Source organism: Lutra lutra, chromosome 1, assembly GCF_902655055.1.
Source record: "Lutra lutra chromosome 1, mLutLut1.2, whole genome shotgun sequence".
NCBI lineage: Eukaryota > Metazoa > Chordata > Mammalia > Carnivora > Mustelidae > Lutra > Lutra lutra.
This window is the reverse complement of record NC_062278.1, coordinates 207659516-207674405: the sequence shown is the minus strand read 5'-3', so window position 1 is coordinate 207674405 and position 14890 is coordinate 207659516. Positions and strand designations below refer to the sequence as shown.

At 41.7% G+C, this 14890-nt stretch overlaps 1 protein-coding gene across 2 annotated transcripts in view; it reads left to right on the top strand.

The window, feature by feature from the left end:
- SACM1L (SAC1 like phosphatidylinositide phosphatase) overlaps window positions 1-14890 on the top strand; it is a 61348-nt gene that overhangs the window by 33715 nt on the left and 12743 nt on the right. For both annotated transcript variants that reach the window (XM_047695943.1, XM_047695951.1), the window contains 5 exons: window positions 650-751; window positions 3072-3157; window positions 3967-4053; window positions 4562-4630; window positions 11157-11236. In XM_047695943.1, coding sequence (XP_047551899.1) covers window positions 650-751; window positions 3072-3157; window positions 3967-4053; window positions 4562-4630; window positions 11157-11236 — 424 coding nt within the window. The remainder of the gene's footprint in view (window positions 1-649; window positions 752-3071; window positions 3158-3966; window positions 4054-4561; window positions 4631-11156; window positions 11237-14890) is intronic.

The window sequence follows — 14890 nt, the reverse complement described above, 5'->3', positions numbered from 1 at the left end:
ACCCTTTACCAGTTGTTAGGGAGGTAGTTTTAGATTAAGAAAAGCTTTGCGGGGAGATACTGTTTTTTTCTTATTTGGTTTCGCTTTTCCTGTTTCAAGGAAAAAGTAGAGCCAGAATTTGTTTCTGGATAATCCTTAAATCACAGTTTGATCTGTAAATCTTCATATGTATACTAACTGTTATCACTGATTTGTATTTGTAATTATACATATATTTCTGTGGTTTTTTTTAATTGCAGTAGCCTGACACCCTGCCCTTTTCCATTTCTTATTTGAAGGCAGAACTACTGTATGTTTTTCATTCTAAGCTGGGTCTTTTGGTGATGTAGATAATTTACTTTTAGAAAGTGGTTGAGGATGGCAGGGAAAGGAAATTGTATTTTCAAAAAACAAACAATATAATCAACCCCTCGAACATACTGTCTGTATGTCATTATAGGACTACTGACTTGACCAGACTTCACAGTCGAATATTACAGTACTCAAGGCTTGCGAACATTCCTGAAGAACCCAAAAAGATTGTACATTCTTGGTTCATTTTTCTCTTAAAGACAATGTCGTTCTTGCTAGGGTAAATAGGTTCAGATGTCCTCTGGAAACAATACCTATGATTTCTATAAATGTTAATATTTTTCTTAACATAGCTAAGTTATTACTATGCACTCGTGTTCTATTAATGGAAAATACTTTGACTGGATTCTCATCTCGAGGAGGAGTTGTTTCAGAGCCGGTGTGCGCTATTACGTAAGAGGTGAGAGTAATACTGTCAGCGAGATTCAGTACTGGGTTTTATCTGTCACTGATTAATGTTTTGTCATATGGTGACATGACTGTAACCTTTTGTATTTCATTTGTTCCCATTATCATTTGATAGCCTCACTAAGTATTATCTCCTGCTTCATTACAATAATTAGGTAGGTTTTCTGTGCTTTACTCCAGCTACTGTAGTTAATATGGCAAACGTTAATGAGACCCTATATGTTGCTTCTTATTGCTTTAAGAGGAATTATTCATGTTGTTTGCTGGATGTCTGAAAGCCAGTTGAACTCAGTGTAGTTTCAGCAGCCTAAACTCACACCAGAAAGTATTTTCTTTTATTACTCTTGGTTTCTTTGCATGCATAAAGCTAGACATTTGACTTTATGCCTTCAACTGTAAAGATTAACATTTCGAGCATTTATTCCCTAGGATTTGTACTAGCAGCACGCTAATTGATTTAAACTAGGCTTTTAAAAATCTGCTTTAAAAATTACTGGTTTTATGAAAAGAAGTTTTTCCTAACTCGTCCTATTTTCTTTTCTTCCTGTCTTTTATTTTTCTTTTTTTGTAAGCCAGGGTGTATCAGAATAAAATCCTGTGGGCCATTAGATCAGCTGTAGACATTTTGGGCCACGAAGTTTTAAAGGTTATTCCCTTATTATAGGTAATAAAGCAGAAGAAAGGCATTTAGTAAGTGACCTGGCCCAAAATTGCAGAACCAGAATTGGAATTAGCGTATCCTTCATAACTAGATTTTCTTGGATGGAGATGTAGTCTTCGTTAAATTTTTGAATAGGTAATGCATTCACGTAGTTCAGGTATCAAGAAATGTAAACAGATACGCAATAAAAATACTTCTTGGCTTTGAGGCCATCTGCTGCATCTTAGTTGTTGGCTTCTTATTTATCCTTTCAGATCATTATAATTTTTTTTTTTTTAAGATTTTATTTATTTGACAGAGAGAGATCACAAGTAGGCAGAGAGGCAGGCTCGGGGCGGGACGGAGGGGAAAGCAGGCTCCCTGCTGAGCAAAGAATCCAATGAGGTGCTCAATCCCATGACCCTGAGATCGAGACCTGAGCAGAAGGCAGAGGCTTAACCCACTGCGCCACCCAGGCGCCCCCAGATCATTATTTTATGCTGTTATAGTTGTGTGTTCTCCTCCCCCTTTTGTAGACATTTGTTCTATACTGAGCACATTTTCTTGCACCTTGGTTTTTTCTGTTTTTTAAATTTCATGTATCTTGGAAATCACTTCATAAAGGTCTGCCACCCCACCTGGCCCCTGTCCCCCCTTCTGTCCTTTCCTCCCTCCCTTCTTGTGCCCCTACCCCCCACGCCAGTCTCACTCTAATTTCTGAAAATACTCCTTAATGAGAATTATGGAAAGAACCCAAGTAGAAGATGCTTCTGACAAGTAATCTTAGAAGGTTTTGAGGAAGCTTTTCATTTCCGATTTGACTCAGTAATTTTGTCCCCGTCGCTATTAACAAAACCATCTCCCTCACCTTAAAATGTTACATTTGAGAACTAGATAGAAAAGGTGTTAAGAAATATTTGAGTTGGTTAAAAAAAAATCTATTGATTTCTTTATGAAATCAGGGTAATTTGAGTCCGGGAACAGCTTGAAAGTTAGGGTTAGGGTTAGGCGATTATGTGAACAGATTGTAGAGGATTGCTTCACGCGATTGAAAGGACTAACCAACATTAAGACTGAACACTTGAGAGCAGTGCTTTTCAAAGGAGGCTTTGTGGGTATGTTCATGGAGTTACAAGAATTCTAGGATCATAAAATTTTTGTGCTTTTATTTTGATAATTAAAATCATTATAAGCATCTGCTGGACCATTTGCCTTATTACAACAAAATACTGTTAACATAATGACCCATATTTGCATTTAAAGTTGTGTTTAATGGTTTTAACTTTCAAGATAGTGTTTTTCAAACTGGGATCTGTGGCCATCCTGTCGGGGTCCTTGAGAATTTGACTTTTCTTGAAAATATTTTTCAAGTTTGAGAAACACTGTTTTAGAGGAATTTTGTATGTCTAAACAATTGATATATCAAACAGCAACCAACTTCATCTGTTTATTAATAAGTCCTTAATACACTGCCTTAAGCCTGTTGCAATGAGTGAGCTTCTGGTAGCTTTTGGATGGTGTACCATGCATTTGTCTGAAATTGATTTTTACAAGTATTTTCCCCCTAATATGAACTGACTTAATTCTTTCCAAGTTTAAATGGAATTGCTGAGTTTCTGATGTGTTTCTCATGTAAGAAATCTAGTTAACTTTGACTTTTTTTTCAATTTAGGAATTGATTCTGAAGGCCACGCCGCTAACTTTGTAGAAACAGAACAAATTGTGCACTACAACGGGAGCAGGGCCTCATTTGTACAGGCAAGTGGCCGTGGCCGTGAGGTGGCCCGTCAGCCCTCCTCTGCTTCCATCAGACTTTCTGCCCTGGTGTTGAAAGTTCCCTCTGCTCCCCGGCTTCTTAAAGTAATACTGTTGTCTGAGATGTGGGAAACGTTCCCTCAGAACAAAGCTACTCCCATTACCTGGCACTCACCTGCCCATATTTCCTGCCCTTGAATTAATTAAATCCTTACGGAGAGGGGAGGAGAGGAGGTCCAAGGGTTATGGAGGTGGAGCTACTTCCCCACTTCACCCTCTCCACTTCTTCAAGGCAGTGATGATGGGACAGAAGGTAGCTGCCGAGGGCGTTACGCACCTTGCGCATCTTTGGGGGACAGTCTGTCCCCTGTTGCCGACTTACGGTGCTGTGGGTCGTTTGTTCTCTAGAACAGTAGTGGCTCAGCGTATTTGTAAGTTCATGAACATTCTCATTCGAGGACCAATGAAGCATTTTCTAGTTTCATCATCATGTCTGACGACACGACAGATACAACTTAATAATTGCTTGTAGATAAATTCATTTATTTGGAGCTTAGGGGAAACACAGAACTGTACACTCCCCGGGTAGTAAATATGTATATAAAGCCGGGAGGAAAAGTCCTTTCTGAACGTATTCGCACGGAAGAGGAGCTGTAGGAGTGGGTACCCACAGACTGCTCTCATAGTTGGTAGATTGTAGTCATGCTTTTCCCTTTGCGGTCAGTGATGCACATATACCCCAGACAAGAGATAAGCTGAGAAAAACAAGTTTGTGTGTATGTTTCTTTTCATATTTCTCTCTTTTCTTTTAGACTCGTGGATCAATACCCGTTTTCTGGTCTCAAAGACCAAACCTCAAGTACAAACCACGGCCGCTAATCAACAAAGTAGCAAATCACGTGAGCAACTTCTGTGCTTTTCTCCTTGGCTAAAAATAGGAGCTTCGTGTCATTGTGGTTTGGTCGTGGGGCACGAATCTGAATCCTCACGAGGCAGAACCCAGCATCTCTGCAGCCGTTCTCTTTGGTTCCAGCACCTGCTGAACCTCTGGCCTAGAGGCTGCAGAGATGGCACATTGGGAATATGGAAAACTCGTGGATGATCGGACGGCATGGCAGATTCAGACTTTAGAGGTCCTGCAAGATTTGCAGCTTCGTGGCATTCTGTAGTCCTCGGTGTGTTCTGTTTGAGGCCGTGCTCGGAATTAAAATATGGTATTTTAGCTCAGAATCCAGCGGCTTGTAATGGCTGCGTACGACGTGCTGTTTAGAACGCCTTGAAGACCTGGTCCCAATCCTAGTGTCATTCTTTTGAATATACAAACAGGACATTGAAGGAGATACTTTAAAAAGTTTTATAAATATAGTGTCATTTGGTAAAGCATGTAACTCTTTTTTCTCTTTCTAGATGGATGGTTTCCAAAGGCATTTTGATTCACAAGTAATTATTTATGGAAAACAAGTAATAATCAATCTGGTAGGTTCCTTACTTGTTTCTTGGGGGGAACAAAAGAAAAAACTTCACATTTGAAAAAATACAACATGTACCATTTTAACTGTTTTGAAGTGTGCGTTTCAGTGGCATTAATGTGCTTGACAGTGTTGTGCTCCTGGCACCGTTGACCATTTCCAGGACTTTGCATCACACCAAATAGAAACCCAGTGTCCGCTAAACAATAACTTCCTGTTATCCTTCTGCCCTCAGCCCCTGGTAACCATTCTACTTTCTACCTATATAAATTTTCCTATTCTAAGTTCCCCATGCAAGAGGATCATAGAATACTGATTCCTTTGGGTTTTGCTTATTTCATCAAAGCTTAATGTTCTTAAGGTCTGTCCACGGTACCGCATGTATCAAAATTTCATTCCTTTTGAGGACCGGATAACATTCCTTTGTATGTTCCATATTTGGTTATCCATTTATCTGTCGACAGACATGGGGTTGTTTCTACATTGTGTTACTGTGAATAATGCTGCTCTGAACATTGGTGTGCAGGTATCCATTTGAGTCCCTGCTTTCATTTCTTTTAGGGCTATACCTAGAAGTTGATTGCTGGATCATATGGTGATTCTAGGTTTAACTTTTTAAGGAACCACTGCTGTTCTTCACAGTGGCTACTTTGTATGTTCCCACCGCAGTGTGCCAGGGTTCCGCTTTCTCATCCTTGCTAACACTTGTTATTTTTCAGGGTTTGTTTTGTTTTGTTTTTTGATTATAGTTGTCTTTATGGTGGTGGAGTGGTGTGTCATTGCGGTTTTGATTTGCATGTTGAGCTTCTTTTCATGTGTATATTGGATAGCTGTATGTCTTCTTTGGAGATAGGTCTACTCAAGTATTTTGCTCATTTTAAATCAAGGGGTGGTTGTTTTTGTTGAGTTTTGGTAGTTCTTTATATATTCTGCAACTGATCCCTTATTAGATGTGCTTTATAAATGTTTTCTCCCATTTTTTGGTATTTTTTTTGATAACTGCTAGTTATAGGTCTATTCAGATTTTCTGTATTTCCGTGATTAATATTTTGGTAGATTGTTTCTAGAAATGTGTCCATTTCATCTAGCTGGCCTGTTTCATTGACCTACAGATGTTCATTGAATTCTGTTACAATCCTTATTTCTTCAAAATCAGTAGTAATATCCCATCTGTCATTCCTGATTTTTTTTTTAAGATTTTATTTATTTACTTGACAGAGATCACAAGTAGGCAGAGAGAGAGGGGGAGAAGCAGGCTCCCTGCTGAGTAGAGAGCCCGATGCAGGGCTTGATCCCAGGACCCTGAGATCATGACCCGAGCCGAAGGCAGAAGCTTAACCCCCTGAGCCACCCAGGTGCCCCTGTCATTCCTGATTTTAGTAAATTGAGTCTTCTCTTTTTTTTTCTTGGTCATTATAGCTAATAGTTTGTCAGTTTTGATCTTTCAAAGAAGCAAGTTTTGGTTTTATTAATTTTTTCTCTATTTTACTATCCTTTGTTTATCTCTAATCTCTATTTCCTTCCCTTTGCTAGCTTGGAGTTTCATTTGCTGTTCTTTTTCATTCCTTAAAGTGTAAAATGAGGTCCTTGATTTAAGGTCTTTTTTAAAAAAAATATTTTATTTATTTATTTATTTATTTGAGACGGGGAGAGAGAGAGAGAATATGAACGTGTGTGAGCAGGGGGACGGGCAGAAGGAGAGGTGGGAGTGAGAATCCCAAGCAGACCCTACTGTGAGTACAGAGCCCGGGGTGGGCCTCCTATTTTACAACCCATAAGATCATGATCTAAGCCAGAATCACTAGTTGGCCATCACCTGACTGAGCTCCCAGGTGCCCTGGTCTTATTTTTGAATGTATGTTTTTATAGCTGCAAATTTCCCTTAGTGCTGCTTTGGCTTTATTTCATAAGTTTTGGTATATTTTATTTTGTTTTTGTTTGTCTCTGTTTATTTTCTAATTTCTCTTGTGATTTCTTCCTTAACACAATGATTGTTTAAGAGTGTGCTGTTTATGGGACGCCTGGGTGGCTCAGTTGGTTGAGCAGCTGCCTTCGGCTCAGGTCATGATCCCAGCGTCCTGGGATCGAGTCCCACATCGGGCTCCTTGCTCGGCGGGTAGCCTGCTTCTCCCTCGGCCTCTGCCTGCCATTCTGTCTGCCTGTGCTCGCTCTCTCTCACTCTCTCTCTGACAAATAAATAAAAAAATCTTTAAAAAAAAAAAAAAAAGAGTGTGCTGTTTAGGGACGCCTGGGTGGCTCTGTCAGTTAAGTGTCTGCCTTCCACTCAGGTCATGATCCTAGGGTCCTAGGGTGGAGCCCCATGTCATGTTCCCTGCTCAGCGGGGAGTCTGCTTCTGTCTCTTCCTCTGCCCCTCCCACCCCCACTTGTACGTTGGGATACTCTCTCAAATAAATAAATAAAATCTTCAGGAAAAAAAGAATGTGCTGTTTAATTTCCTCATATTTATGAAATCTCTGGTTTTTCCTTGTTACGGAGGGTTAGCTTCATTCCACTGTGAATAGAAGAGATACTTTGTATGAGAGTTACTGAATTTGAATATTGAATATTATGAAGACTAGTCTTGTGGCCTAACAGCTACTCTGTCTCGGATACTGTTCCACGCACACTTGAGAAGAATGTGTATTCTGCTGTTGTTGGATGGAGTGTTTTGTTTATGTCTCTCGGGTCTGATTTGTTCGTGGTATTTAGGTTGTGTTTTCTTACTGATCTGTCTGATGGTTCTGTCCATTACTGAAAGGGAGCTGTTGACATCTCCAGCTATTGTAGAATGTTTCTCTCCCTCTTCAGTTCTCTCAGTGTTGCTTCCTGTATTCTTGGGCTCTGATGTTTGGTGCGTGTGTATCTTCATTGTTTTACCTTTGTGATGAGTGGACTCTTCTATCACTATATAATGTTATTCTTTGTCCTTATAATAGTTTTTGACTTGAAGTCTGTTTTGTCTCATGTTGCTAAAGCTGCCCCTGCCCTGTTTTGATTACTAATTATTTGCATGCAATATCTTTCCATCCTTTTACTTCCAGAATACTTATGTTTTTATTATCTTTTTATTTTTTATATTTTTAAAAAATATTTTATTTATTTATTTGACAGAGATCACAGGTAGGCAGAGAGGCAGGCAGAGAGAGAGGTGAGAGCAGGCTCCCTGCTGAGCAGAAAGCCTGATGCGGGGCTCGATCCCAGGACCCTGAGATCATGACCCGAGCCGAAGGCAGAAGCTTAACCCCCTGAGCCACCCAGGCGCCCCTTTATTTTATTATTTATTTATTTATTTATTTAAGATTTTATTTATTTGACAGAGAGTTCACAAGTAGGCAGAGGCAGGTGAAGAGAGAGGGGGAAGCAGCTCCGGGCTGAGCAGAGAGCCCAAAGTGGGGCTCGATCCCAGGACCTTGAGATCATGACCTGAGCCGAAGGCAGAGGCTTTAACCCACTGATCCACCCAGGCGCCCCTACTTGTGTTTTTAGATCTAAAGTGATTGTTTTATACAACATATGGTTGGATCATGTTTTTTAATTCATTCTGTCAGTCTGTGCCTATTGATTATAGAGAGTTAATCCACTTATACTTGAAGTAATTACTTCTTTGTAGAGACTTAGTTCTGCCATTTTGCTCTTCGTCTTCTGTACCTCTTATAGTTTTTTTTCCCCTTGTCTTCCTCTATTACTGTCTTGTGTTGAATTTTTTCGTAGTTACATATTTTGATTAGCTTCTCATTTTCTTTTGTTTATATTCTGTGGATATTTTGTTTTTGGTTACCATGAAGGTTACATATAATGTTTTAATTAAAGTTGTAATATTTGGGGCGCCTGGGTGGCTCAGTTGCTAAACGACTGCCTTCGGCTCAGGTCATGATCCCAGGGTCCTGGGATTCAGCCCTGCATTGGGCTCCCTGCTCAGCAGGTGGGGAGCCTGCTTCTCCCTCTCCCACTCCCCCTGCTTGTGTTCCCTCTATTGCTGTGTTCCTCTCTGTCAAATAAATACACAAAGTCTTAATAAAAAAATAAATCAATAAAGTTGTAATGTTTAATTTGAATTGGTACCAGTCAACTTCAGTTTGCACACAAAAACTTGATTCCTGTAAAGCTTTGTCCCTCTTTATGTTATTAATGTCACAAATTACATCTTTATACATTTTGTTCCCAGTAATGTAGATTTATAATTTCTTAAATGCATTTGACTTCTGAGTCCTATAGAATATAAAAAAAAAAATGGAGGTATGGATCAAGATTATAGTAATGCTGCCTTTTATATTACCTTCACAGGAAATCTGAATACCTTCACATGGCTCCAGCCTGATTATATTCTTTCATTCCAACCTGAAGGATCCCTGTTAGCTTTCCTTGTAGCTCGGGCCCAGTGATAATGAGCTCTCTGAGCTTAAGAACGTCTTAATTTCTCTCATTATTATTATTTTATTTTACTTATTTATTTATTTTAAAGATTTTATTTATTTATTTGACAGAGAGAGTCAACAGCGAGAGAGGGAACACAAGCAGGGGGAGTGGAAGAGGGAGAAGTAGGCTTCCCGCCAAACAGGGAGCCCAATGTGGTGCTTGATCCCAGGACCCTGGGACTAAAGGCAGACGCTGAACTGACTGAGCCACCCAGGGACGCCATTCTCTCTCATTTTTAAAGGACAGTTTTGCCAGATACAGAATTTTTGGTTTAGGGTTCTTTTCTTTCAGTGCTTTAAGTAGATCAGTTCACTGCCTTCTAGCCTCCAAGTTTTCTGAAGAGAAACGGGCCTGTAGTCCTATTGAGAATACTTTGTATATAATGTGTTTTTTTCCTTCTTGTTGCTTTTAAGATCCTCTCTGTCTTTCAGTAATTTGAATAGAATGTGTTTGGTATGGGTTTCTTTTATCATACTTGGAACTGGGTGAGCTTCTTGGATTCGAAGATTTATGTCTTTCATCAAATTCAGGAAGTTTGGCGGCATTTTTTTTTTCCTTTAAAAAAAGACCTCTAGCCTTTTCTCTCTCTCTCTTTGCCTTCTGGGACTCCCAGAATGGGTGTTTGTCCCCTGGTAATCCCAGACATCTCCAGGGCTCTGCTCGCTTTTCCTTATGCATTTTTCTTTCTGTTCCTCAGGCTTGGCTAGTTCATTTGTCTCATCTAGAAGTGGGCTGATTTGATTTTCTTCCTGCACAAATGTGCTCCTGAAACTCTGCTAGTGAATGTTTAATTTCTGTTTGGTACTTTCCAGCTCCAGACTTACTTTTTAGTTCCTTTGAATGATTTTTGTTTGTTTGCTGGTAATCCTATTTTGTTCGTATACTGTTTTCCTGGTTTCCTTTTGAACCCTGTGTTTTCCTTTAGCCCTGAGCATATTTAAGACACTCGTTTTTTTAAAACCCTTTTTCTGATAAGTCTTTTGCAGGGATGGTTTCTGTCAGTTCATGCTTCTCAACTGAATAAGCCTTGTTTTCCTGTCTTTTGTTATGCCTTGGTATTTTTGTTGAAAATCAGGCACTGGGTGGTTATGATACAGTAACTCTGGAAGTCACATTCTCCTTTCCCTGGATTTTGTGGCGTTTTTGTTTCGATTGTTGAAGGCTGTAGTAATCCATTTTTTTTCAGACGTTTCCGAGCCATTTTTGTAAAGGCTCCCTTGTTTATGCTCACTGAAGCCTCTGTTCTTTGAGCTCATGTTCAGCTAATGTTTTGACAGAGATTTCTTTGAATGCCAGGAACCAAAACTGACAAAGCCAAAAACCAAAAAAGAGAGAACAGCCCCATCTCTGAGTCTCTGCAGATGGTTCTGTGCTGGAGCAGTTCTTCTCTGGGTAGCCAGGCTCGCCCGAGCATACCACTCAGCCTGAGGGAAGGGCTCCAGGTCTTCTCAGGAACTTCCAGACGTGCTTCTTGCCTGGGTGTACATGTGGCATTCTAGAATCCTCCTTATATGTGGCTGCTTCTGAATGACCTCATTTCCCAGACTATCACCCCAGCTTCTCTTGTAGTCTGTAGATGGTCTATTTTATATTTCCCGAGATCCCTTGCCCTAGACGACTGTTGGTTTGTAGTTCTCTTGTGGCGTGTATGAGCCATGTCCACGTCGTGCCCTGCTCGTGTTCAGAGTTGTGCGAGGCAGAGACAGGCAAACCCATCCTTCAGGTCAGAACAAAACATAGGCGGTAACTTGCAGATAAGGTCTGGGGCCCTCTCTCCGGTTTGAGGAGGTGTACCGAGAACTTGGTTGTGGCTTAGGACTGAGACCATCACTGCCCCAGGGACTGGGTGGGGTAAGGGCAAGTAAAAATAAATGTCACAGAACTGTCCTACAGTTTTGAAGATAGCTTCCCCCGCCCCAGTCGGGCATTTGCTTCATTGCTTTAAACCTTTGATTGTTTTCCAGAGCTACAAAGGCGGCTCAGATAGCTTCTGTTGTTTTCAGTGTTTCTGTGCGAGAACAAGAGCTTGGAGGGAGCTTCCTGGTCCACCATTTTGCTGATGTCATTTGCTCCTTTTAAAGGAACTTAAAGCTGTGGTGTTTTTCATCTTTTACAGGTGAATCAGAAGGGCTCAGAAAAACCACTTGAACAGGCGTTTGCAACAATGGTGTCTTCCTTGGGCAGTGGAATGATCAGGTACCTCCCTACAAATCAGGTCTTTTCGGATTAGATGTGCACTCACATATCCGGGGTCCCTCCTCACCCATGGGCATCCGTTCCCACACCCCCAGTGGATGCCCAAAACCACACATGGTCCTGAAGCCTACGTTTACCGTGATTTTCCTTAGACACACATACCTATGATAAAGCTTAATACGTAATGTTGGCCCAGTAGCAGATAAACTGATAATAGAATAATAACAATAATAGTAGGATAATTAAAACAATATACTGTAGGAAGAGCTGTGTGAATGTGGTCTCTCTCAAATTACCTTGCCGTACTGTAGTTGTGCGTATTGTGATGATGTAAGAGGCTAGGTGCCCATGTGATGAAGAAAGCCCAGTGACGTGGGCACTGTGATGGAGTGTCAGGCCATTGGCAGCCTGACTGCATGTCGGGAGACCAACTGCTTTCAGACCATAGTTGACTGGGAGCTAAAGCTGTGGGAGGTGAAACTGTGGATAAGGGGAAACTACTGTATACACCAGTACATAGATCTCACTAGACATATGGTGTCCCCCACTTTCTAAAGGTCTATGTCACACTGCTTCGCTTTTACAAAAGACCCACTTTGCCTCCTGTTGTCGCTAACCGAAAGAAAGCCAAAGACGATTTTTTACTTTTTTTTAAAAGATTTTATTTATTTATTTATTGACACAGAGAGATCACAAGTAGGCAGAGAGGCAGGCAGAGAGAGAGGGGGAAGCAGACTCCCCGCTGAGCAGGTAGCCTGATGTGGGGCACGATCCCAGGACCCTGAGATCATGAGCCGAGCCGAAAGCAGCTTAACCCACTGAGCCACTCAGATGCCCCTGATTTTTCACTTTTTTGAGGTCATTATCAAGGTGATGAAGGGGGAGGTCTTTGTAAGAGCAGAGTGGCCTGTGGCATGAGGCAGACGTTTGGACAGCAGGGGGCGCTCTTTGTTCATGTTACCTTAGCTCATGAAAAGTTCCGGTGGAACACTCCACCTTCGGGTAGTAGTGGAGTCCTGAATTATTGCTCAGCTTCCCCCCGAGCAATACTAGATCAAAGCATGATTCTGTTGGCTTGAAGTTTTTCTCTGACAGTTATATTGCCCAATAACTTCTTAAGGGTCAGATTTTAATTTGAATTTTGTGAAAGTTTAGTCCCTGATCAAAATCCCCTCTGTGAGGCCGTGTGTCGCGTGGCGACTGGGTCATGAATTTGGGTTTCTCGTGATCATTTGGTGTGATCTCTGTGGTCCTGACCCCCACGTGAGCTGGAGAAGTTTACACTGGCGTGGAGGCCTTGTCAGGAGTGGCAGATTTGCCTCTGTATGTCACCAGGCTGCACTTGCAGACTCTGCGTGGCCTTGTCAAAAGAGGGGAATCCTAGAACATCCCACAGCTGCCCTGTGGAAAGGTGCAAGGTCATGAGTCAACCCGTTTGGAGTTTGCTGCAGCAGGAAACTGGGCAGGAGGTGAGGTGCTGTGGTAGGAAGTGGTCACAAGCACTGGGGGGAAACTTTCCAAAGAAATAGTTTGGGGTTATTTAGGGAGAAATTTTTTTAACCTATGAGAAATTTTAAGCATCCACAAAAATAGAATGATATAATGAACCTTTGGGGAAGAATTTAAGTGTCTTTCCTCCAACTCAAAAGCTCTAGCAAATTTGTCAGATCCCCACGCCATGCATACTTCTGCTTTCTCACAGTGGAACTTTCTTAAACACTCTCTGAAGGACTTAGCGGAACTCAGAATATACCTTAGACCTGAAAAATGAGAATCTCCGGGTTTGGGGTCCAGTGTGCATACTCTGAGAGCAGTTTGTCTGCTGGCTGCTCTGTACCCCCTTGTGAAGGTCCTCTGTCTGCCCCAGGGGCTTCCCGAGACACACCTGTCTCAGAGTCGTCTTGGGTTTGTAGCAGCCGCTGACTTGGAGAACATGCAGCATCAGTCAGGGTCTAGAGTTAATGCCCTTGGTGTTTCCGGGAGCTTGGGGGCCACACATAGCCCTCACCTAGAGAGTAAAGACCCAGAGCTGTTGTCATTTTCCTTCTGTGAGCTCAAAAGACCACTAGACAGAGGAGCATATTAAAGAAGTATATTTTTTATTTTAGTAAATAATTTTTAATTTTGTAAGTCCATATTCTAGAAGGCAGGGGGAGAGATCAGTCTGTTGGTTAAAGGGAAATTAAATGGTACACTTACTGTCATGTTTCAGATATCGGTCTATTGGTTTGATTCACTTTTTAGTGGTTCAGTGGTTGTTGCTTTGAGTAAATTAAGTGAATGATCAGAAGGAGAAAGGTCATGTGGTTGCAATACTGAGTAACGGTGAGCCTCATTAGCAATGGGAAGTTTTCCTTTTGGGAACTGAATGAGAAAATGAGCCGTGTAAGCTGACGTGTCTCTGAGCATTTCTTCCTAGAACTTGGAAAGAAGCAGAACTGCTTGACTGTTGGGGTCAGAAGCAAAATAATATATTTATAGTCCTGCGTTGCCAAAATGTTTCTCTTCAGTTCATTCTTAGGAGATACCAGTGTGATTTTAGAAGGATGTACGCTAAGAATCCCAACGCATTTAGGTGCTAGCTAGCTGCTTACGTCCTTCAAGCCAGTCTAGAGCTGTCACTCTTGTGGGAGTACCCTGAAGTGACTGTCCCTTTGTCACTCTTGTGGGAGCAGCTTCTGGAAAAGCTTGCCCCACTCCAGCTTCACCAGGGCTAGCCTTGGGGCTCGCTAACCTCTGCTTTTTTACTGATTTCTAAGGAGACCGTTCTCACCTCATCAGTGAGATAACCATTAAGGTGGCAGGAGCTACCAGACCTGCTTAGAAGCCCACACCCTCCTGATGCTCCTTCGGTCTGTTGGAGCGGAGGGAGTGATGTAGGGAGTGACACGAGGGCAGATGCCTCCTCTGACTTTCACTGTGTAGGCCAGAGGTCGCTGTCCTTCCAGTCCTCCTAGTTATGACCTGACCTGGTTCCTGACTCCCTTGACTTTCAGGAATGGGTTCATGATTTTCTTTTTCCCCTCTCTCAGTTGGCAACATTTTCCAGCTCATAGTAGGACACCTTCACTGTCAGATGTGTTCTGACCTTCAGAATTGGGCCTGTTAAATACCGGATAACAAAAGCAATTAACTAACCCATTGCCGATGGGCAGGAAGAGTCCCTCTGCCACATCTATGTGAGATGTACACATAGTGCTAAAGACGGCGGATGTTTTGATTTGTTAAAGAAGGTGATGGACAGTAAGTGACCAGAGTGGGGGCCATGCTTCCTCGGTGCTTCTGACAAACCCCAGTACAGATCCGACACTTGTCAAATCCTCCTCGCACTGATTTGACCGTTTTGAACATTTTAACTGATTTAAAAAATAATAAAAAGGAACCTTGTGGTCCCTGGGGGTAGGGAATATACCCTGGCTATTCATTTGGCTACGGCTCCTTTATATTATATACCCGATTGCTGTACCGGAGTTCACTTCTGCTTTGTGCTGGGCTGCTTCTCTATTCCTATCTCAGGGCATGTAGAAGAACACGTGAAGATAGAAGAGTGTGTGTGTGTGTGTGTGTGTGTGTAAACCCCACACACAGTGAAGAAGAAAATCTGTATGCTCAAACAGAGGCAAATCAACTTATGAACATAGTAGTAGAAGGAAA